This window comes from Aythya fuligula, chromosome 1 (assembly GCF_009819795.1).
Source record: "Aythya fuligula isolate bAytFul2 chromosome 1, bAytFul2.pri, whole genome shotgun sequence".
Classification (NCBI taxonomy): domain Eukaryota; kingdom Metazoa; phylum Chordata; class Aves; order Anseriformes; family Anatidae; genus Aythya; species Aythya fuligula.
Window position 1 is genome coordinate 127,805,337 of NC_045559.1, and position 22,358 is coordinate 127,827,694.

Consider the following 22,358-nt stretch of genomic DNA (forward strand, 5'->3'; position numbering starts at 1 on the left):
CGTTTTAGCTAAAATAATGGGGGTTAATTATTAAACCTTTTACTTGGTTGCTCACTTGTGCTGCTGATGCTTTAATCCTGGGTCACAGAAAGTTTAAGAGTGCTTTACACCAGAGACTTACTTCTTTTTGCCTCAACTTTTCCACACTGAAAGGATGTTACGGGTTTTGCTGCTTACTTTCTCTGTAGTTACCATTGCTCATGCTGAGCTCTGCAAGCCAGGTAAGTTTTGGAGCTGCTGCTTCCCACTCTTCCTCGGGGAAATTTAGCTATGAGCTTATGCCTACAGAGCTCTCAGCTTCTTATGTTTTTTATTTTAGCTGGTTGCATCCAGTTTGAATATGGTAACTGAGCATTCACTTCCTTGCTGAGTTTTCAAATTAAGTACGGAAGTTGATCTTACATATTTTAAGGAGGTCATGGTAAACCTGACTGAAAATCTATAGGGCTGATGCATTTATTCATGCTAGTAGCTTCTGGTTCTCCTAACCAGGTAATCTGTTAGGGCAAATTTAGAAACTGTGATCTGTAAAATAATTAGAGAAGTAGATGATTTAAAATCCTATCTTGGTGACTATCAATATATGTTTGCCTTTCTTCTCTTTGTGTCAGATGCACAGAATGCTTTCAAAGTACGCCTTAGTATCAAAACAGCTTTGGGAGATAATGCAGTAAGTAAAGTATCTTCACATATTCTTCCTAACTAAACATCTGCCAAAAAAAAACTAATACACACTGTAAAATTTCTGAAGGCAGCTCAAGCAATTTGTTCTGAAGTGTTAATTGTAGTAACTTGTTCACATCATGGCATTTGGCTAGCCCACTCCTTAAAATGACATCCTGTAAGTGAAGTGTAAAGCTTCACTTTTCATAAAGATGATTTTCTGTCAATGTATTTTTTCCTTTTTCTATTCCTTTTTTTCTTTTTCTGTGTTTCTATTCTTTTGTTGTTGTTGTTGTTTTGTTTTCTATTTTCTTTTTTTTTTCTTTCTCCTTTTCTTGAAAAAAAAAAGCCAAACAGTAGAGATGTTGCACTTCATGCATGAGAGATGCTGCATAAATCTAAGTCTGTATTTTGGGAAAAACATATCTTCTTGAGAGTGCTAATTTTAAAGTCAAGCATGTCAGGGATGATAAGCAGGAAACGATTGTTAGATCTTTATGAAATGGGATTTTATGTCAGACTCTCAGACAAGCATGATCTGTAGAGATCATTCATGCATATCTCATCAGTTCTCTACTAATGTAGGCTTTGGATAGTGCCCTTTCTTCCCTGTCTGTGGTGCACATGTTAGTCTCATGAGGACTGAAATGCTTTGGCTTAATTCAAGTCCTTGGACTTAATGTACGAGTGCTGGTGTGAGCAATAATGGTCTGTAATATGCAAGAGTTTGGGAAATTAGATGACCAAATGGTCCTTCCTGATCTAAAAAACTATGAGATATGGCCGAAGGCAATACTCATTTTCAGTTTTGAATGCTTACAGAAAATCTGCAGTGCTACAGGGCTCTCAATAAAATTAGATATCAAATGTCTTGGACAGTCATCTCCACTGGAAGATGTCTGATTGTTAGAAGCCCTGGGAAACAAAGCACCATAAATTACGTGCTAGAAGAGACTGGAGGTATGAGAATCTCCCTGTGACCTTAGAAGCCATTCTGAAACTACCCTGGACTATTAGGTAACTTTAACAGTAGCAGGGACCAGTTCCACTGGGAACTTCATAAGCCAGATACATTTAGAAGAAATGTTCAAGATAAATGCTAAAGTATTTGTCTGTGGAAATTGGTATTGAAGTCAATCCTCTTGGGTGAGAGACTAATTAAACAGTTGTGCAAACCTAGATTGTTTTAAAAATTAGTGAAATACTGCAATCTTTTTGCTGAAAATATGGCAAAATCCTTATTGAAATACCTCGTGATAATAACTACAAATATTTTGATTTAATCTTGGTTCAAAACATTAGGCTCAAAACAAAGAATAAAAACTGCAGCTCCCAGCAGTGCTCTTTTTCAGTGTTTTTTAGTTCTGAAATTATAGTAAAATAAGGGTTATTTGTCTGATCATTTGTAACTTTTCTATTTTTCATCCCCAAAAAGGTATAATACAAGCCATCTTAAAATTTTTATATTACATTTTATATTTTTATATTACAAGAAAGAAAAAAAAAAAGTGAGGAGCCTTTTTTTTTTTTTTTTTGGTAAATAGATAGTAATTTATTTCATACAGTAAAGTGTATTTAAGACCAAAGAATGGTACAATCTAAACCAGTATTTTAGAACAATATGCCATACAAAATAATCCACAGATAATGAACAATCTGTTAACTGCACAACTAATATTTCCTTTTCATAGCCATGGTAGTCTTCTCTGCAAATGACTGAAACTGAAAACTGAAACTACTGTCAAACTGAAATTCATTTTGGCTTAATAATTTGTTAAACTTTGCTTTTTTATTGATTTTTGTTTTTAATTTTAGCAAAGAAAAGGTTAATACTGTCATAGTATCACTATAGTACACAATCAGTTTGGAATATCTTGGTATGCTGCTTTGCTATTTAATTCTGTTTCACTCACTTTCAAGTCACTTCAAGCTAGATGGTTGCAGAAGACTGTGATACCATCCATGGGCATGTTGCTGTAGGATTGGAAGGATAACTCCTACATACATTCAGGAGTATAGGAAATAGGTTAGTATAGTTTTCCACGTGATTTAGTGCATACTTTGAGTGATACTAATAAGGACAGACAGCATTTTTTCATCTGTTCACAAGGTAGGCTGCACTTTTAGGCAGAGAATACTGTTTTAGTGTACTGATGTTGTTATCATGGTGGCATAGAAATAGCAGCTAAGATATAGCAAGTATCTAGCTGTTTTCATGTTACTTGAAAATAATGTCAGAGGCAGAGACACTGTTAGCTAGCTAGTGGGAGGAAACCTAAACAGAAGGAAGGTGATTTACGGACAGAGTCTCTCTGATTACAGTGTTAACTTTATGAGTGCCTTCTGGAGTCACTGGTTGCTTCCTAGTCACGGAGTTAGAAAAGCTATAGAGAGTTAGCTCAAAAGGGCCAGAGTCAACCAGAGTGAGCAGGTGTGATGTCCACAGGAAGAGACCTTCAGCTGTCCCTAGTCCTCTGCTGCTCAAGGCCAAATCACCACTGCATATGGATCAGGTTGCCCAGGGGCAAGTTTATAAGATTATAATTTTGTTCTGCTAACATACATTTTATTTTTCTGAGAGAACTACTATAGCATTTTACAATCTACACCACTCATCATCTTTTTTTTTTTTTTCTTTTTCTTTTCCCATTGGCTCAACAACCTCTTCTTTCACAGCAAGCAATAGACTGGCAGACTGGCTTTGAGAGTCAGCTGTGTCTGTACTGTTTATTACCTTAAAGGCATTCTTGCCACCCTCATCCTCCTAATTATGTTGCCTTCTCACCACACATATTCCTGCAAGCAGTCATGTTCAGAGGGTCTTGTTAACATGGAGCCCACAGCCATCTCCATCTCCTCTTCCTCCTTTCTCATCCCTGTTTTCCTAGGGATTCTCAGCTTTCTGCCCAGAAGGCATCCTGCAGCTCCGTCTCCTCACTAGAGCAGACCCCTGAGTGCCACTTGGTTTTCTCTGCCGGTCTCCTCTCCCATTTCTCGCAGTTTATTCTGTCTGTTTTATAGTGCTTACTCTTTGAGCTGGTACCCTTTTTGTTACTTTGTCTTAAAGAAGCTCTATGCTTCATCATTAGTATTATTTTTTCATCATGAAAACCAAGTGCTTCATTCATAACAATGCATTTTGCATATATACATGTAGTGCACTAAACATAAACATGTCAAGTACATATAGTATGTACTACAGGTATTGCATTTGTGTCCATGTAAGCATGAAATTGAGTTTCATCATTATCCATTATCCATCTGAGGGAATTATCTCTACAGCTGGTTTAATCCACTGGATAACAAATGATCTTATTCCGTCCTTTTGGACCTGCTCTCAAGGACTACAGATGGCACGCAGGGATTCAGTCAATAGTGCCACACACGAAAAAGAGGATGATTTGCCTTTTTACTGCTGCAAATTGTGCTGTGTGGTTTAAATACAGATGTCTTTAAAATTATGGTAAATAGTTTTACGGCTCTCATCTATATTCCTTCCTCTACTACATTGTCTCTTCTTCCTTTAATACTATTGCTGACATTACTGTTACATTTCCATCAGTGCAGTGGGCTCAAAATACGGGCTTTTAAATACTTTTATGCAAACAGTTCCTGTTTTGTTTTCGCTTTAAGTTCCCCGATTGGCATGCATTATCACAGTGTGTTTACACCTCCCTTCATTCACAAAGCAGGAGCGGTGAGTCAGAAACCTGATTCTCAACGCTGCATCTGGCTTTTAATGCTGCTCAAGCTGTCTGTTGCTCAGCTTTGTTGTCCCTGGCCAACCGTATCTCAGCCCATTTCACCACTCGTCATTCATTTAGGGGTGATAAATATGATCAGTATGACTTTTTGCCCTTTATCTGTCTGCCTCCTTCCCTATGCAGGCTCCCAGTCCACAGTATGTCAGAGCAAAATGAGGGATGGTGTCTGGAAGGTGGATTCCTCCTTTTTACAGAGAGGTTGCAGCTGCATGCATCCAAAATCAGAATTTAAAAAACAGGATTAAGATTTGGCATTTTCAGTGGTATTTTGTCTACTGATTTTTGATGTGTATTGATGGGTTTTGAGTGTGTTATAAGGGCCCATGAAAAAGTAGGTCCAGGTTGTCAGCAGGGTTAAGTATCCACTCCACTGGTTTTCTGTTTTGGATGATTACAGGGAGGATTTTTTTTTTTAATGCTGAAAGTTAAAGATTAGATTTGTGTTCTGACTGACTGATGAAAGCTGCCTCTAACCTCCACTAATATCATTCCAAGAAACTATTAATCTTTATAATCTGCTGAAAGGGGAAATTCAATCAGTATGCCTCAGTCACGTCTTTTGTTATAAAAATGTAATAGGTGCAGTTCTTGCTGGTCATTAGAATTGCATGTGGGAATGAAAGCCCAGGGGAACCTAGGGAAGCTTTCTCAGAAACCTGAAATTATGGAAGTATGATTTTTCATCAAGACAACAGAGAAAAGTTTTTGGAGCCCATTTTTACTTTTTATTGAAATAGTAAAGATACTGTTTTCTTTCTTTTATCTCAAATGTGAGGTAGTATTTTTCCTTGTAGCTGAGTCTATCTAAGGGTTGTAGGTGAGCCTATCTTCATGTTGTAAGAACAGCGTGCAGCAATAAGGCCACAATCTCTCTCTTTTTTTTTTTTTTTTTTTTCCTGGTGTCCTGGCATCCAGCTCCCACAGACTACCTTCAACATTAGCTTTTTTATTTTCTGGCAGAACCACCTGGTCTTTAAGAGTGAATGTAAACCTCCTTAACGTGGCTGATCCAACAACAAAAGAGTCAAGGCAATTGGTGCAGCTGTGTTGGGAGAATTCGGGTAATATGCCTGGTCTTTTATATGAGCTGCTTTACATTTCCAGTTTGGCCAGTTTCCAGAAACATTCCATTCAGTCAGTTTTTGGAAAAGTTCATTTCACTCTGTATTGCATTTCACAGTAGCCATTAGAAGTCATCTTTGCACAGTAAATAAGAGACAGGAATTTATTTTCATAGCACAACCAGTGAATTTATTCATTTTCTTGATCAGTATAGCATTCCAAGTTCAGTGACTCTTTTTCCCCACTGTACCTCAAGCACTGAAGCTGAACCTGATGATTTTCCATCTTCCTTTACAGTATGCCTGGGATACAAATGAAGAGTACCTCTTCAAAGCAATGGTGGCTTTTACTATGAGAAGATATTCCAGCAAGACTACAACTCAGTAAGCATCTACTCTGATTTGCCTTATACCTATTAACCGTGCTGCACCTAGTGAGCCATTCTCTGCTGTACTGAGGTGTAGAAATCATTATATACAGCCTCCAAAAGCAGACTGTTCCAGTGTATTCTTTTGACACCCAGATACATGTTAAATGTCACTCTCTCTGTCTTAAGCAGCATGCAGCCTTTGGAGCAGTGTCCCCACTGATGTGAAGTGGCACAGCCGTCGCTCTCAGTGGGGCTGTGCCAATTTTCTCTAGCAGAATCTGGCAGTAAGACATGATGCCTTCTGGAGGCCGTACTGGGAAGAGGTGAAGGGGCCCGTCGGCAAGGTCAAGAAATGCAGTGTGGATCCTTGAATAAGCAGCTTTGGTGCACATTTACTCAGCGTGTAGCTTCAGCTGAAGATGAGCTGAGCCAGAGAACTGGAAGGTGGATTGCTGTGCTGGTGCTCTCTCCCTAATATTACAGCTGCTGAATTACCTAGCATCAAGAAGTTTCAGATGTTGCTGTTCAGACATAAATCAGCCATTAATTGGTTTTGGGATTAAATCTACCCTAAGGCATTGAATATTCTTCTCAGGCTTCTGATCATTGCTACTTATGAAATTAGATGCCAGATCAGACAGACCATTTAGCAGGCTGTAACTTCAGTATGTTCTTCCCTTCCTTAAACAAGAAACCTTGTGAGTGTATTTCTATAGGCCTTTTTTTTTTTTTCATTGTTTTTCAATCTTAAAGGAAAGATTTATTGCTCTGGTACGCTAATGAGCATAAGGTTTTCAATTTACTTTCCAAAAAAAAACCTGCTTTAGGCCATCACTGCATCAGAGGAAGCATAGTGCACATTTGCAAAGACATTAGTTATCTTTAGTCATATGATGACTATTGTGGCTGATGCACTTTCTCGTAAATAGAAGATGCGCTCCCCCTCTACGTCACAGGATTGCTTGGTTCCTTATTGTTTTATTCGTGTTCCTCAGAAGGTGCCTTATTTCATCAAAGGAGCCATTACACCGAGCTTAACAAAAACAGTCAAGTATATTCCCACTGCACACAATGAAAATGACACTTATAAAAAATGAATTTAAGATTCAAGCTAATTAAAGGTGATTATGCAGGGCTTTTTCTCAGGTTTTCAAAGAAGGAGAATTTTAATTCAGTCTCTGACCCATAAGGATTTGCTTCCGTATATTTATTTTAGTCCCAGGTCCCCTTTTTAAATTATTATTCTCTTCCTTCAAATCCATGGTGCTTTCACATGGCAAAAAGCCTGTGTCAGACACCAGTGAGCTTTATTCTCTTCAAGTACCATGGCTGTCTGCAGACTCAACTAATATTAGAAAGTTTGGTATAGGAATGGGAAAAATTAAAGCCAGTATGAAAGGAGATAAAAATTTAATGGAAGCTGTATTTATGTACTCTGGAAAACCACAGCATTTGTGCTCACTTAGCTCAATTTCCTACCAAGACAGTTTCTCCTATGGGCAAATATGATAATGGCAGTTACTCCAGTTTGGAGGTGGGCTTGCACATGTCAACAATTTCCTGCTACTAAGTTTGTCAGAGGAGAAGTCAGTACAATATTTGCAAACAGCTAGGTGTGGACATCTTTTCCTGTTTCTAAGACAGTATAGGACTTCCTCGTGAGTATAACTTGCTGGGGCAGAGGCAAGGACCCCACATAGTTACAAGTTAGGTAAGTGCCAGGCTGTACCCAACCTCGATCCCAAAGAGTCTCACTGAGTTTCAGACTGAGTGAAATCTTATACCTTTTGTCACAAAGCAGTTTTTTCTGCTACTTTGCAGGTGAGGTAGAATTTTTAATCTTCTGAGAAAACCTGTGGCAAATAAATTGCATTACACTGTGGGCACATTTACAGGTAAATGCCAGCAGATTTTCATCATGAGATGTAAAAGATGATAAATTATTCTGTGATAAAAGAAGAAACAAGTTGCAAATGACTGCATTCTGGTAGCATCTAAATTTACCCAAATTTTGCATCTAGTCAGTTAAACATTTTTGACAAAAGAAAAATTTATGAAAAATCCACTGCTGTTTTACAACCAAACACTGTTTCTGACAGAGTATAATTTATGCATGGGGACGTAACCAGAATGTGACAAACTTCCCCTTTAACATCCCATTAATTTCTAAGCCACGACACTGCAGCAGCAGCCACAACTGACTCCCACATGAGACTGAACGTCATTAACTTCAGCAAGCTGGATCAGGCCCCATATGATTTTCTGGTGGATCAGCATAACCATTGTTGCAGCCTGCCCATCATTTCTGAGATTCAAAGTAATCTTTTGTTAGGCTCTGAAGCTGGATTAAAGCCAGCCTGTGATGGCAAGCATTTGAATGTGCTGCTGGAAAGAGCAGCTGGTGCTGGTGCTGCCCTTGTGTAACCACCAAGTGATCCCACTCAGAGTGGACAGGATGGCACATTGTATCTCAGTTTCTCTAAAGTTAATTTCTAAACTAAAATTTAATAAGTCATGGAGCTGTGTTTAATGTTTGAAAGGCTTGACAAATTGTCGAGGTTGTGTGAAACAGGAAAAAAACACAATCCATCAAATTACTTGGTAATTATTAATACAGATAAAACAGAGGTTTAATGTTCAGTGGAGAAATACATGTAGTTTATGTCTTGCTCTCTGTATAGCTTTTTGATTAATTCTCAATATATACATTCATGAATTACATAAGCAAACCTTTGATATGCCAGTTTTAGAAGATGATTGTCCGCAGCCTGTGTTAGCAATCCTGGTTTCCCTAATCTGTCACTCATTTGAAATAATATGCATTTCTTTTGGGCCTGACGCTGATTAATCTTTAGAGTAGAAAGAACGTGATTACATTTACCTATGTTCAAATGAAAGGATCTACTTTTGGTACATCTTCCCCCAGTTTCTATGTAAGGAAGGTGCAGTTTTCCTATCGGAATAACCAGAAAAAGTTCATCAACATTATCTATCCTCCTAGGACAGGCATTTTTGATACTAAAATAAATAAATAAATAAATATTCTGACCACTTAGAACAACAAAATAAACTTGTAGAGATAGCCAGAGATAGACACTTGGGACTCAGGGCCCATGCTTCTCCCACTAGTTTACAGCCACCATGGGCACCCAGCACCCACAGAGTCCCTGATGGATCTTCTTATCCCTAAATAATCCTCTAAATCTCCATAAGGAGATTCAAACACTTCAGCATGCTGCAAATCAAACTTATGTGCAAACAGCACCGGAAGAAAAAAAAAGAAAGGGGGCATACCTGCTGCAAGTCACATTGGTCACACTGGTGCTTGTTGAACTAGTCCATTTTGGTGTTTATGCAATCCTCTTTGACCTTCTCGTGAACAGTGTTATTCTTTTTGGAGCCCAAAAGGATTTGCATCATGCAGATTCTGCTGATGAAAAGCAGCAGTGAAGCTGGATTTTAGATGCTGATAATCAGGAGAGGATTTTAGACACAACAGGGGGCAATAAGGAGGCAAAATTTCCGTAACTTAGCATGAGTCTTGCTGCCCAACTGATTCACTGCTGTTCCATCCAGAGATGGAGAAACTGCCCCCAACAATGTCTGACTGCCCTAACTTGTGCTGAGAGCCTTGGCAATGTAGGGAAGCCCCCGGGATGAAGAGTCCCTTTGAGTCTCTGAGGCTGTAGAGAACGCCAGGGTGTTCTGCCAGTCTTTACCCACCAAATGTGTCTTTCTGTTGGAGGAATGAGCTTTGCTCACTCACCACATTTTGAGAATATTTGTAGAGCACTATGAACTCAGATTTTCTACCCAGACCAGTTTCTGAGTGCACCACAGAAATTCCTTCTTTACGAACTGCAGCAGCGTGAAGATTTAGGTCCTACTGTCATAAATTCTCCTGATGGAAAACTTCCTCCACAGAAACATTTTTAGATATTCTGTGAAGTCAGCAAGAGTTTGTCATCCACCAGCCAAAAGTAGACACTTTTTCTTCCCCTCCTGTAAATTTTGTGCTTTGCTTTTATTTTGAGTGGAATAAATCTACTTTCATCTTCTGACAGTTGCCAGCAAACTGATGTGAACATCTTTTAAAATCCCAGAGGATGGTTTTCCTCTTTTATCCAAGAAAATTCTCTGTATTTGCAAAATTGACATTGTTCCTGAGAGGTAAAAGTGGGTATTTCAGTTCTGCAAAATCATTGCTTTCCATTTTATTGCATGTCTCTGTGGAATATATACCTTCTCTGTAAAATTAAAGGCTGCCCTACCCAAACACTCGGGCACCTGAACAAAAAAAAAGCACCTACCACCCAAAAAAGCTTTTAGTAAGAAGTATTTCTACAAAATATCCAAAGTGAACTGTTGTGAACAAGCCAATGCCTGTCCTGCCTTAACAGCTATCTCATTTTTTTTCTTTTTTTTCTATTTTTTCCCCCTTTTTTTTCCTTCTTCTGTCTGGAGACTGTGCACCTAAGGGCAGCATTTGTTACCTTACGTTCTTTCCTACTTTGTGCTTTCTGCTCCTCAGACCATTGCTGAAGTCTTCTTAGCAGTCATTTAATTAAGTTTGTAATTAGCCAGAAGATGGCACTACAAAACAGAGCTCTGTGGCAGGTCATTGCTTCCAGTGGGAGATTTGTCACCCTGGGAAATTGCAGAAACTGGAAAGGAAATGTTAAAATTTGCATTTTGATGATGGACAGTCCAAACCTTGAATCCAGTGATAATAATGGGCATCAACGTAGTTAATTAAGAGAGGAGCTGCATTCTTCTTTGCTGGCTCACAGCAGGGTCTCCTCTGTAACAGCAGATAGTAGTTGAACTCCAGTTGTCCCAAGTGGGGTCCAACAAAACAGGGACAGGGCAGCTTTGTTATGCTTGTGGCCAGGCAGACCTTATGCAAAGGTGAACCAAGGCTGGGCTGCTCCCTGGCAATAGAAATAGTCCTAACTCTTGCTCGTGGGCTTTTGGAATATCTGCTCACTGCTTGGGCATGACCAGGAAATCTGAATCCTGAGCCAAAGGGTTATTTATTAATGGTACAGAATGTTTTGTTGTTGTTTTCTATTTTTCTTTCTCTAGCTCTCTGTCTTTCAAGTTTTTGCATGTCCTTTTATGATACATATCATATTCCTTGCCATGCTGTAATAAATGCTACATTTACAGCAATTTCTGTATATCACATGTGTGTTTGGCTGGTTTCTCAGCTATATGAATAAAAAATAGGAACAGACCAAAGAACATGAAGGCACCATCTATTCTCAGTCACTTTGTTATACATGTATTAGCCTTTAATTCTTTATTTTTAACACTCATGGTGATATCATTCTGCAAGGTATTTCTAATTATAGTTCATTTAATACACTTACTAGTATCAGTGGTAGATTACAAGTTTATAAGATTTTGAAAAAAAGCATTTTAAAGACATGTCACCCACTTTTTACATCGTATGCAATGAGAAGCTGCATGCCTATGGCCTTCCACTGTTAACTTCACATAAAACCAAGCAATCTTCCTTTGAAACAGATGAAGTAAATATGCCATAGCACATCCTAGAGGGCATAGATCAGTGCCAGTATGATGTTTATTTTCAGTCTTTTGCCTCCACTCTGTGCTTGACAGTGCAGAAAGATGTTAAAGACACCATTTTTTTTGCTCTTCCTTCTGTGTTGACCTCCTCTTCTCCCTCCTGAAAGTATACCCTGTAGAAGGACTGCACACACTTGAAGATTGTATGGGGAATCACCACATCTGGCTCCTGTACCATTGGTTGTCAAAAATAAAATTCTTATTTCATCAATGTGTTTATCTTATTATATGGCTTTGCTTTTTTTGTTTTTCAAAGCCCAGATGATTAAGATACAGAAATTTATTTTTCTGGGTTGTTACACTAAATGTATGTTCAAGTTCAGACAAGTTTGTAGTAGATTCAGAAATTCACTTGTAGGCTCAACTTTGGTCTCAATAAGCTTACATATTTTCAATCAGATTGGGAAATGGGAAATGCCATGGGTGGTGTTTCTTCCTTGGGCATTAACCATTACATTTTTTAGAAGATTATTCCCCCTTAGGTGAAAGCAGTATTTTAGGAAAATCTGAAATATTTCAATAATTACTCCCGTGCTTCTTTAATTTATTATTATTATATTTTTTTTTAACCATCTGTAGAATTTCCAATGTGCTGCTCTGCAATGTGACGGATCGGGTGTCATTTTGGTTTGTGGTCACGGATTCTACCAAAAATACAACAACTGTTCCAGGAAGCGAGGTAGAGGCAGCCATCAGGTACAGTCACTGCTTCCGCAGCCTCTCCTTTCTTGCTGACTGAGGATGCTTTCTCTCCTGGGGCCATCAATAAGCACTCTGCCTCTTTAAGGACGAACTAATTGAAGTAGTTAAAACACCAAAGGGTCAGTACTCTTTCAGGCATGTAAGATTAGCAGGGTTTTTAACAGGCACACAGAATTCAAAGCATGTGAACCTTGGGATTATAACTGTGGAAGGAGCCTCTCTTAATGCTGGGGCTTTGGATGAAAGCTAGACCCCTTCCCAGAGCCCAAGCTGTAATTTGGTATCCTGTGCATGGCAGAAGCACTGCTGGCATCTGGCTGCTACATTTCCCAGTGAGAGAGCCTTCTTCCTCAGGTGACAGGATTCCAGCCTTTTTTTGGGGGGGGGAGGTTATATCATTTCATTCTCATTGCATGTTATATGACCATCTGCATGCACCAGGACTAGTAACCACGGGCTTCCTTTAGGTTCTCATCAAGTACAATTTTTCAGGCTTCCTGTAGAAGTCAATGTTCACATGAGAAGAGCTCATGTGAGCTATTCATGAGAACAGTTGGCTGTGTCCCAGCTTGGTTTAAATAACCTTGTACTCCTATTATTCTCATTCCAGCTCTTTCTGGAATGCTAGTTGCTACAGTAGTTGAGCATTACTTGTACAAAGTACCGTGTGGTACAAATCAGTTCACTTTCTACTCAATATCACATTCCGTAGCCAATAAAAGCAAGAGTGTGGAGTTGAAGAGTGAAAAACCTGACTTCGATGGTCTATCAAAGCTACAAAAGGGGTTTATGGGGATGACTCCCACAGGCAGCATAACTCACATATCTTTCTCAAGCACTGAGTGGAAAACAGACCTCTTTGTTTTTAGACATTCTGTACTTTGTCTTGAAAATTCACGTTATCTCTGTGGAGGTGTAATGCCTAATTCCTGATGAATGAGCATGCGTTCTTTTGGAAAGATTAACTTTTAAGCTTATGAGTAGATTAAACTGTTTCCTGCAGAGGCACCAAACAATAGTTTCATAGCATTAGTAGAGGAAGCAGATTATTTATTCACTGAAGCTCTCTAAGAGTGCTGGAATGCAGATTTATTTTTTTTCCTTTTCCATTTCTGTTATTCTTTGAATCATTCAGTAGCATAAGCTGATTTACTTAAGTCTTTTATATGCCCCCTTGGAAGGAGAAACTGGATACTACTATAGCATGTTTGTTTTTTTAACTGTTGTGTCTCACCCAAAAAAAGAATATGCTATTTTTAAAAAGTTGTAATTCCTACCTAACACAGAAACAAGAATTAAAGTGTTCTATAAAGCTACATATTTGAAAATTCAATTGCTTCTGACTGCAGGCTTCCATACTAAATTATTATTCTAATTCTTTGTATAGTACAGCATCATGTACGAATGCTAACGAGGACCAGGATTTTATTGTAGGAGGTTCTCCAGAAACTAAGAACAAAGAGGAAGGCAAACCTTCTCAAAGCTCTGTATGGTTCCCAAGATCTTGCATAAATATACATGGATATATTTCTGCCTATACAAACACAATAAGCACCTGTGGTTACCTGCACATCTTTCAGCACAGAAGTCTGTAACTCCAGCCATTAGAGAAGGGTGAACAACGCTTACTTCAGCTGCTCACAAAGAACCATTTATATCAATAAGGGTGAAAATCTCTTTAAATCACAGGCAGCTTACCATATAATGAGTCTTACAATATGCCATGGCTTTCAGTCCTCTCCGGGAATGCTAGCTTTCCGTTAAGGGTAAGAATTTCCTGCTTAAGAGAGTCAACGTGATGATTTCCAAGAAGAGTAATTTTAAAAATTTTACCTTTGTTTACCATATATCTTATGGGAAATATTTCTTAAGAAATACTTGTTTTATGGTAAATTAATTTAATTGTATACAAGAAAGAGATGATGTGAATCATACAACTGCAATCAAAAATCTCCGAACACCAATATGTGTAATAAATTTTGTCAAAATTTTCAAATGTCTTGCAAAAGCTAATGAAAAATACTGCTAAATCCTTTTGAGACCACTTAGATTCAGATCCAGAAATTACTGCCAATGCTCAAAAGTAATGAATATGAGTGAAGATATCCATTCAAGGGTAGTAGTTGTACTACTAATTTGAAAAAGTGTATTTCTCAGACTTACTGTTTCTCATAAAAGAAAACATCTGCAAAGTGCAAATCCATATACTACATCCTACAGGGAAGAAAGGTATATTGGCAATGGGGATGGATTCTTCTGGATCAAATAATAACCAGTGCCTCATGGATCTAAGAAAATCTACAGCAGCAAGAGTAGATGTACATGCCTATAACAGGCAGGACAGTTCAGTTTGTGGAACCAAGGGGCACTGATAAGGAAATCCTCTGAGCATTGCAGAGTGGCTCCACCAGTCCCACACTATCCTTGAATGTCTCATAAACAAGACAACAGAGCCACCATTTTAGATTGCTGTCTTCAGCATGTGGTCCAAACCACAAACAACTAATAATACTGTACTTCAAGTCTCATCTGTATTTTCCAATATTTCAGATAAATGAATAAGGAAGTCTGGTATTCAAAATCCCATAAGCGTGTGGGTATCTATGGATTACTGACAGGATCTATGCTAAAGTGAAGGTCTGTGTAATCCTACCAACATCATGCTGGATCAAATTCAACCCCGACAGACTTGCAGCACACATGTGAAAATATTTTTTTCTTCTATCTTTTTTTTTTTATTATTTATAAAATACCTTTTTAAAGAGCTGTGATGCTTTTTGTTTTTGTGAAGGATGAACCGGAACAGAATCAACAATGCCTTCCTACTGAGTGACAAAACGCTGCAGTTCCTGAAGATACCCTCTACTTTGGCACCTCCTGTTGAGCCCTCCACACCTGTCTGGCTTATTGTATTTGGTGTTGTTCTTTGCCTCATTGTGGCCGGAATTGTTTTCCTCGTTGTTGCAGGGATTCAGCAGCGCAAGAAGTAAGCAGCTTAGCTTTTCTTCTAACTACATACGGGCAAATTAAGTTAGCTGGGTTGGTTGTGCTTTTCAAGTCTGCCTCAGAGAAACTGTAGCTGTGTCCTTGCTCCATCCATAGGTAAAGGTAGCCTTTGTATCCTTTTCTGAAGGTAGGGTTTAAATTTTTTTAACTGTGAACTAAATGCCTTAGTAATGCTGGGGTACTGGAAACAGGGAGGATAACAACCTGATCCTGGAGGTCATCTAAGTAAAGACAATAGCTTTACACAGACTTTTGTTGTCATTTTTCTCAAGATTTAGCGTGCTGTAGGTGAATCTCTTCTCACAGAGTAGCCAAATAGCTACCAAGGGACAGAAGCCTGCCAGTGACTGTGCCCCTTCCAAGGCCACAGTGTCACAAACTGACAAGGCTAGAAAAAGTGCTGCTGCAATTTGAGAAGCCTAAGTAGAGGACACAGTAATGGTTAAGGTATGGCTGAAGAAGGCCTGCCCAATGAGATGGTGCCTCATCTCACCTTCTGTTCACATCCTGATGAGTCTGAGCAACCTAGCCCTTCACAGGTTCATGACCAGATCTCACCAGCCTAGGTGTCTGCTGTTTGTTGGCAGGGTAAGAGAGAGAGGTGCTCCCTTTGTCACTCATTTTCTGCCCTGTGGCAGCAGTGGTGAAACAGAGAAGGTTATTCATGCTGTCCTAGTGTGAGCAGGTAGAAGTGGGTCAGAGATTTGTGGAGGTTTTGATCCCACCGTCACTGTTGGTTCAGAGATGGGCATGAGGAATGGAAATTTCTCATCTGAGCTGAGATCCTGCCATGGAAGTAAGAAATAGTTGAACTTCTACCATGACTTAGGCTGCCTTGAAGGTTAGGGTAATGCAAAGTTCTGACATCAGCAAGAAAATCATATATCCCTAGATATATCAGGACAACGGATTCACATGTGAAAAGCAGTATGTTGCAGAGATTTTTCCTTTCTGCCTCCTCATCACCTCAAAAAGCAATGTTAAAAGACCTCAGAAGAACAGGACTTTTTGTGAGGGATAAGTGGTTTTAATAGAGAGATGGGTAGCCTGAATCCCTTCAGTTATATTTTGCATTCAGAAAATTTGCATGAATTTGTGACCCCCCTTTCTGTTACCAAAAGCAAAATTCAACAAACAGTAGATGAGATATGCTGCTGGGGAAAGAGTTAGGGCAGGCACTTGAGATCATGTATAGTTTAAACCTTGTCACAACCTTCCATAACCTTCGGGTTATTTTATCCCCTGAACCTAGGCAACCTCATCTGTAAAACTGGAGCACTGTTGGTTCCTGAAGCCCATATTTACCCTCAGTGTATCTTTGTAGTATCATGGCTCTGTGAGTCTATATAACACCTAGCTCAAAGGGGGTCACTAAACATTTCAGATGAGTGTAACATAAATAAATTATGCTAAATAGCCATGATTTTTCTAGCTAAAATAATCCTTTTTACTTTATATCAGACTGAAAGACAACATTTTCCCATCCTGTTTACAGAAAAGCTCAGCTGAGCATGAACAGTTCTATTAGGCACCTTTTCACTCTCTCCTCTGTTCCCCTACCTTGTCTTTACGCATAGACTTTCCTGAGAGCAGAGTTATCCATGGTTGAATTATAACCCTCCTTTCAACTCAATGGCATCTGCAGGCAGAGCTGAAGGAATGAGAGGGTAAAACAAATGTATATTTTTTCTGTCTACTGTTGGAAAGACTGGAGAGGTAAAATGGATGGTCTGAGCTATTTGGCTTCTTGATAGAAGAGCCAGACATTAGAGAAGTGAATTTCAAAAGTGCTCATCTCTTCTTCAGGCACTGAAGTATGTGATACGTCGTGAAAAGACTTCAGAACAGCCAGTAATGAGTTTTCCTGGAAACCTGACCAGAGCTGACACAGTGACACAGCTTACTAGGCAACACAGCTATGTTGCCTAGTAAGCTGTGTTGGAAATCTGGCCCCAAGGACAGTGTTGACTTCTCATAAACCTGGCATTTTGTCTTTACTGGCCTTTAAAGTACCTTAATTCAAATAAGCACAAAAGGGAGTGCTTCAGCCTGCTCACACACAGGGTATCAAGGAAGCACATGATTGGCCTTTAATGGAGCTTCCTTAATGAGTTAGACTCACGTGTCATTTCTTGAACTGGAAGATTTTCTTAATTAGGTTTTCACTGTGCATCACTGCCAACATGTAAAAATCCAGGCCACAGCTGCCTGTAGTTTGCAGTCATTAGCAGAGCACCATGTGTCTGTAGCTACTGACTTTACAGTGAACTGGATCAGACACATTATCTCCCAACTTTATGTTTGTTCTCCTGTCATCACAGCAGTATGACACCTCCCTCTCTACTAACAGATTTGGTGCCTACCCAGGGAAGGACCCTACTTTGGGTCAGCCCAAAAGTGGTCAGGCAGTTGGACTTGATGGTCTTTGTAGGTCTCTCCTCGCCTCGCCTCGCCTCGCCTCGCCTCGCCTCGCCTCGCCTCCCCTCCCCTCCCCTCCCCTCCCCTCCCCTTCCCTTCCCTTCCCTTCCCTTCCCTTCCCTTCCCTTCCCTTCCCTTCCCTTCCCTTCCCTTCCCTTCCCTTCCCTTCCCTTCCCTTCCCTTCCCTTCCCTTCCCTTCCCTTCCCTTCCCTTCCCTTCCCTTCCCTTCCCTTCCCTTCCCTTCCCTTCCCTTCCCTTCCCTTCCCTTCCCTTCCCTTCCCTTCCCTTCCCTTCCCTTTTTTCTGTTCTGTTCTGTTCTTTACTGTGTATGATGTGTTAGCCTGATGGACAGCCCTGCTTCCAAAATCCCATCTTCAGCAAAGACCAAAAACATTTGTCTTGGGAAGAGTAAGGACAGAGTGAGCACACAAATGCTTCCCTCTGTTACTCACCCAGCACCTATTTTGCAGCTGGTGGCCTTCCTGAGATGGATTTGGTCTTCATGTTCTGAGTAACCCACGATGTTTTATCTTCTCTTGACTTGCTGAGTCCCTCCTTGGACTAAGAAATTCTTAGCTTCTCTGAATTCCTATGGTAACAAGTTACACTCCTATTCTATTCCTCCCTTTCCTTTTGAATGCACACCTTAGTAACCATCTTTCTTTATGTTTGTGCCCACACTTTTTGAATCAAAGAACTCTCATCCCTGTAAGAGCTGATAAGTCAGTCAGAGGTCAGAGGCTTCCAGTACTATCCCCACAGTTATTTTTAGCAAGCCTGTAATGCCAACAATCTCCCAAAGGCCAATAACATTTTATTATTCTTAATATCACTATTATTTGATATTATACTGAGTCAGGCTGCTATGATTGTCCTGAGTCAGATTGTTACAGTATGCATTGTGGGATAGGAAGAAGCGGTGGAGCTGACCTTTGAGTTTCTTATCCTCTGAAACCGCTGATGCTGCAGGCTGTAAAGTACAGCAGGTTTTTCAACTATGAACTAGTGGATCTCAAGGTCAGAATACATCTGGAATTGAAGGAACACTATGACATGTTGACTGATACTTCTCTATTACATCTTTTTTTTTTTTTTAAGATAATTTTATTTAACTATTTTAATATGGTTGTCATGAGAACTGTAGCCAGGAAAGTGAAACCCATGAAATTGCTTAGTCTAGAAAACAAAAGTATAAAAAGATACTAGGTTGGAAGAGTGCCTAACTTCTGGAGAAGGTTGTCAAGGAGTCTGAAGACACTCAAGTGTCCACCAGTGGAGGCTTTAGTCAGAAGTCAATTTGTTTCTTACAGTATATTTTAATTTATCCACATCATTGGTTGAAATCTATGACATACAACAGGGCCAGACTAGGTGTGTAGTGTGGTCCTTCCTGACTTCAGGCAAAAAAACAGATTCAGAGTTGGTTTTTATTTCCATTTTTCTCTTACACCAGGTTTTACTTCTGCAACCTCCAGTCATTTCACAGAACCAGTAGCCCAAGTAATACATATAACATATTTACAACACGTTTACCCTAGGTTTTCTGATTCCCAGTCCTGACCTTGAACCACTAAACCAAAGTTTCCAGTCCCAGGAAGGGAAGGCCTCCCCCCTTCAGTGGTGTATTTACAGCAGCAAAGAGGCTGTGCAGGTAGCTGCCTGCTTTTGCACGTAAAGGTGGTTGTGAGCTAATACAGCTAAAGTTGATGTAAGAGCAAATGATGCTGGGGAGCCTCTGCGCCAGACGATGCCTTTCAGTATGTAACCTACAACAACCTTCTAATTAAATGTGCTGTTTTCCGTCTGTGAGAGTTTGGTGGAGTGCTGCAGGTCAATAGAATAAGACAATTTTCTCTTCCTTGTTTTTAGAAAGAATAAAGAGTCAACAGAGAGAGAAAACTTAGAAGACAAAGGCGAAGTAACAATAACAATAGAAAATGGGATTCCTTGTGAAACATTGGATTTAAAAGCAGGCCACATTAATGGAGTCTTTTCAGCAGATGATGAACGGTTCACGTCCTTATGAAATGCTGCCATCGCTATCTGGCGCTCTTTTGAAAGACTCCCGTGCCTACCTTATCTCGTCACTACTCCTGAATGTCAAATATGAAGACAAGAAAAATGTCCTTTCACTTAATTTCCCTCGAGAGAACCTTTTGCTGATAACAGATACACAGGAACCTCCATTACAAAGCTTTTGTTCATGAGCGAAGCAAATGAGAAGACCTCAAATGATATCCATTAATGATTTCTAAAAGATGTGTGGCAGAACAGGGTTGAAATCTGCGTTATGTCAAGTGTTTAATTTTTAATGATTATTTAAGTGTGTCTGTTGGTTGTTTTTCCCTAATGTAAATGTGAAACTACATTATTCTTGGATGTCACAGGGGAGATCATCTATCATTGTCAATCCTTGCTGGGCTTTCTTTTAAGCCATATGCAAAAGTTTCTCTGTAAGCTGACTTCTGTTTGCTCATCCACAGTATGCTTTTGGATTGAATAGTGATCAGTGCATGAAGGTTTTAGTTTACTGGGGAGAAAAAAGTAAGCTTTCACAGCCTCCATAAGAGCAGGTTAGGAAGTGATGGGGTCAACTATAGCATTAGGACTAGCAAGGATCTGGTGGTACTAAACAGGTTTTTCACTTTACAAAGTAACAGATTACATGACCTGGAAATTAAAAGTTGCAAGAGTTTAAAATTTGTTGAACTTAAAAGTTGGAAGAAAGGGGAGATTTTCCAAAGTTGTAGCCTGTGGTTAGTGGCCCGTCTCTCATTAAATTTATGAGGGCATGTTGCAGTTCTTTGAAAATTCTTTATGCTTTTTAATAATAAAAGAAGAGCAAATTTCCCAGGGACATAGTGAACCCAGGGTCAGCTGAACACTTAATGTGGTATCTGGTTACCTTTTGAAAAGGTCCAGCACTTGTAGCACTGGCTACAGGTCTTCTTGCATCCTACCCAGATAAGGACATGTAGGCTGTGTCAGCAGAGAGCATTCGGACCTGGGTTTCCTATGGGTCTGGAAGCTGAGGGCACCAAACACCAGCCATTAAATTGCATTGATGGATTACTTTGACATCAGTCATGCACTCAGAATAGGCTATCTGTGCCCTAAGCCTGTTCCCATTGAAACCGGTAATGAAATTCTTACTGATTTCAGAAGTATTAGGCCTGAGTGAAGGAGAGTTGTCTGTGTGGATAACTGCACACAGAATGGAAGTGTGTTAAGTAAAATACTGTATCTGCAGTCACCAAACAGCTACTCACGCTACTATAGGTAGGATCTGACCATCTAATTTTCAGTGTAAAGTTTGAAGGCAATATTAGAAAGCCCACTTATTTATTCAGGTTATTCTGTGCATCTGGAGCTCCTTCACCCATAGGAACAGGGTAAAACTGGGTAAAAGCTCCTCATAAAGTACCCTCCAGTGTCCTGAAGGGTGAGAAGGTTTTTCATCTCCCACAGTTCAAATTCTTCGGCATTTTGGCTGTATCATCTTTGTTTTTCCATTTGACCTTGCTCTGGCTCTTGGGAATGGGGTGAGCAGAACAGGAGGAATGGGGAGATCAGGGAAACTGTGAGCAGAAGGGAGGAGGCTGAGAGGGTGGAACTCAAAGCTGAGAGAGGGAGGGGGAGAGGAGGGCAAAATGTGAAATAAAACTATGGAGCCCACAGATCAAGTGTCTCACCTGGTCTCCTTTCTGATTGCTGTCTTTTGTGTCCTGATGGAGGGCCCCTCTGGATGAGGACCGTGACTTCTCTGTGCCCCAGAGGGTGTGCCACTCACTCCTCAGTTATTAATGGTAACATCTTGGTGCTTCAAATTACTGTCAACAACATGGGGATGCATTTCTCACAGGAATGGCAAAGGTTAAGCTTACCGGTGTTTGAGATCATTTGGAGGGAAGATACAGATTTTTGTTGATATTATTGCTTTATTGCAGATATTATTGCTTCCTCAGTCATTGCTCCAAGGTCTTTCACTCAGGCAGAGTTTTATGTAGGTAATTCAGATCACATCATTTCTAAACCTTCGCGCTTTTCACATTCTTTGTATGACAAATAGCTATGCTGCAGCCTGACCACAATGGATGGCTGTAACTGCAGCACCTCTGGAAGAGCCTCTGAAAGATTTCAGTAAGAAGAGCTTAGTGGTGCAAGAGGAACCCCAAGCTACCGTTTAAAAATTACTGTTATCCTGTGCTGTGCTATATGGGACTGGAACAAAATTCACTTGGTATGAAGAAGGGCCCGACTGAAGGTTTGATTCAGCCTGTGGCACTAGCCAGCAATTGGAAAACAGATTGAAAGCCTCTGAACAAAACACCAAGTGGTGTAGGCTGACTCTGGTGGTACACATTTAATCACTGACTTCCTGCTGGCTCACCTCCTAGCACTGTAATTACTTTATAGCAGTTTGGTGTAATTTTCTGCTAATGATGATATGAAATTCAGCTACAGCATACATCTTGCTTGCCTCTGTGCTGACAGAAAATGGCTTGAGAGAAGTAAATGATACATGAACAGACAGGTATCACACAGCAATACTTAGAAGTCAGTGTTGGTATTAACTTTTTAACTGAAATAGCTCCTGCAAATGAGGTTAACCAAGGGCACAGTGCTACAGAAGAAACAAATCTCCTTTCTGGTCTCCCTGTGCAGCAGAAACCTATTAGAAAACAAAGAGCACTTTGATTTGGTAAAGCCTGTTCTCCTGAGCCTGCAAATGGTACAAAGACAATTTATATCCATTGAGGATCTGGCCCAGAGGTTTTATG

At 39.9% G+C, this 22,358-nt stretch overlaps 1 protein-coding gene across 2 annotated transcripts in view; it reads left to right on the forward strand.

Moving 5' to 3' along the window:
- CLTRN (collectrin, amino acid transport regulator) overlaps nt 1-20,964 on the forward strand; it is a 27,578-nt gene extending 6,614 nt beyond the window's left edge. The window contains exons 1-5 of one of the 2 annotated variants that reach the window (XM_032185201.1): nt 2,657-2,689; nt 5,787-5,872; nt 12,031-12,147; nt 14,945-15,139; nt 19,447-20,964. In XM_032185201.1, coding sequence (XP_032041092.1) covers nt 5,826-5,872; nt 12,031-12,147; nt 14,945-15,139; nt 19,447-19,603 — 516 coding nt within the window. In that variant the 5' untranslated portion in view covers nt 2,657-2,689; nt 5,787-5,825 and the 3' untranslated portion in view covers nt 19,604-20,964. Of the gene's footprint in view, nt 1-2,656; nt 2,690-5,786; nt 5,873-12,030; nt 12,148-14,944; nt 15,140-19,446 lie in introns of those variants that run through there. The other variant, XM_032185193.1, reaches the window with a different exon arrangement.
- The last annotated feature ends 1,394 nt before the right edge of the window (nt 20,965-22,358 follow it).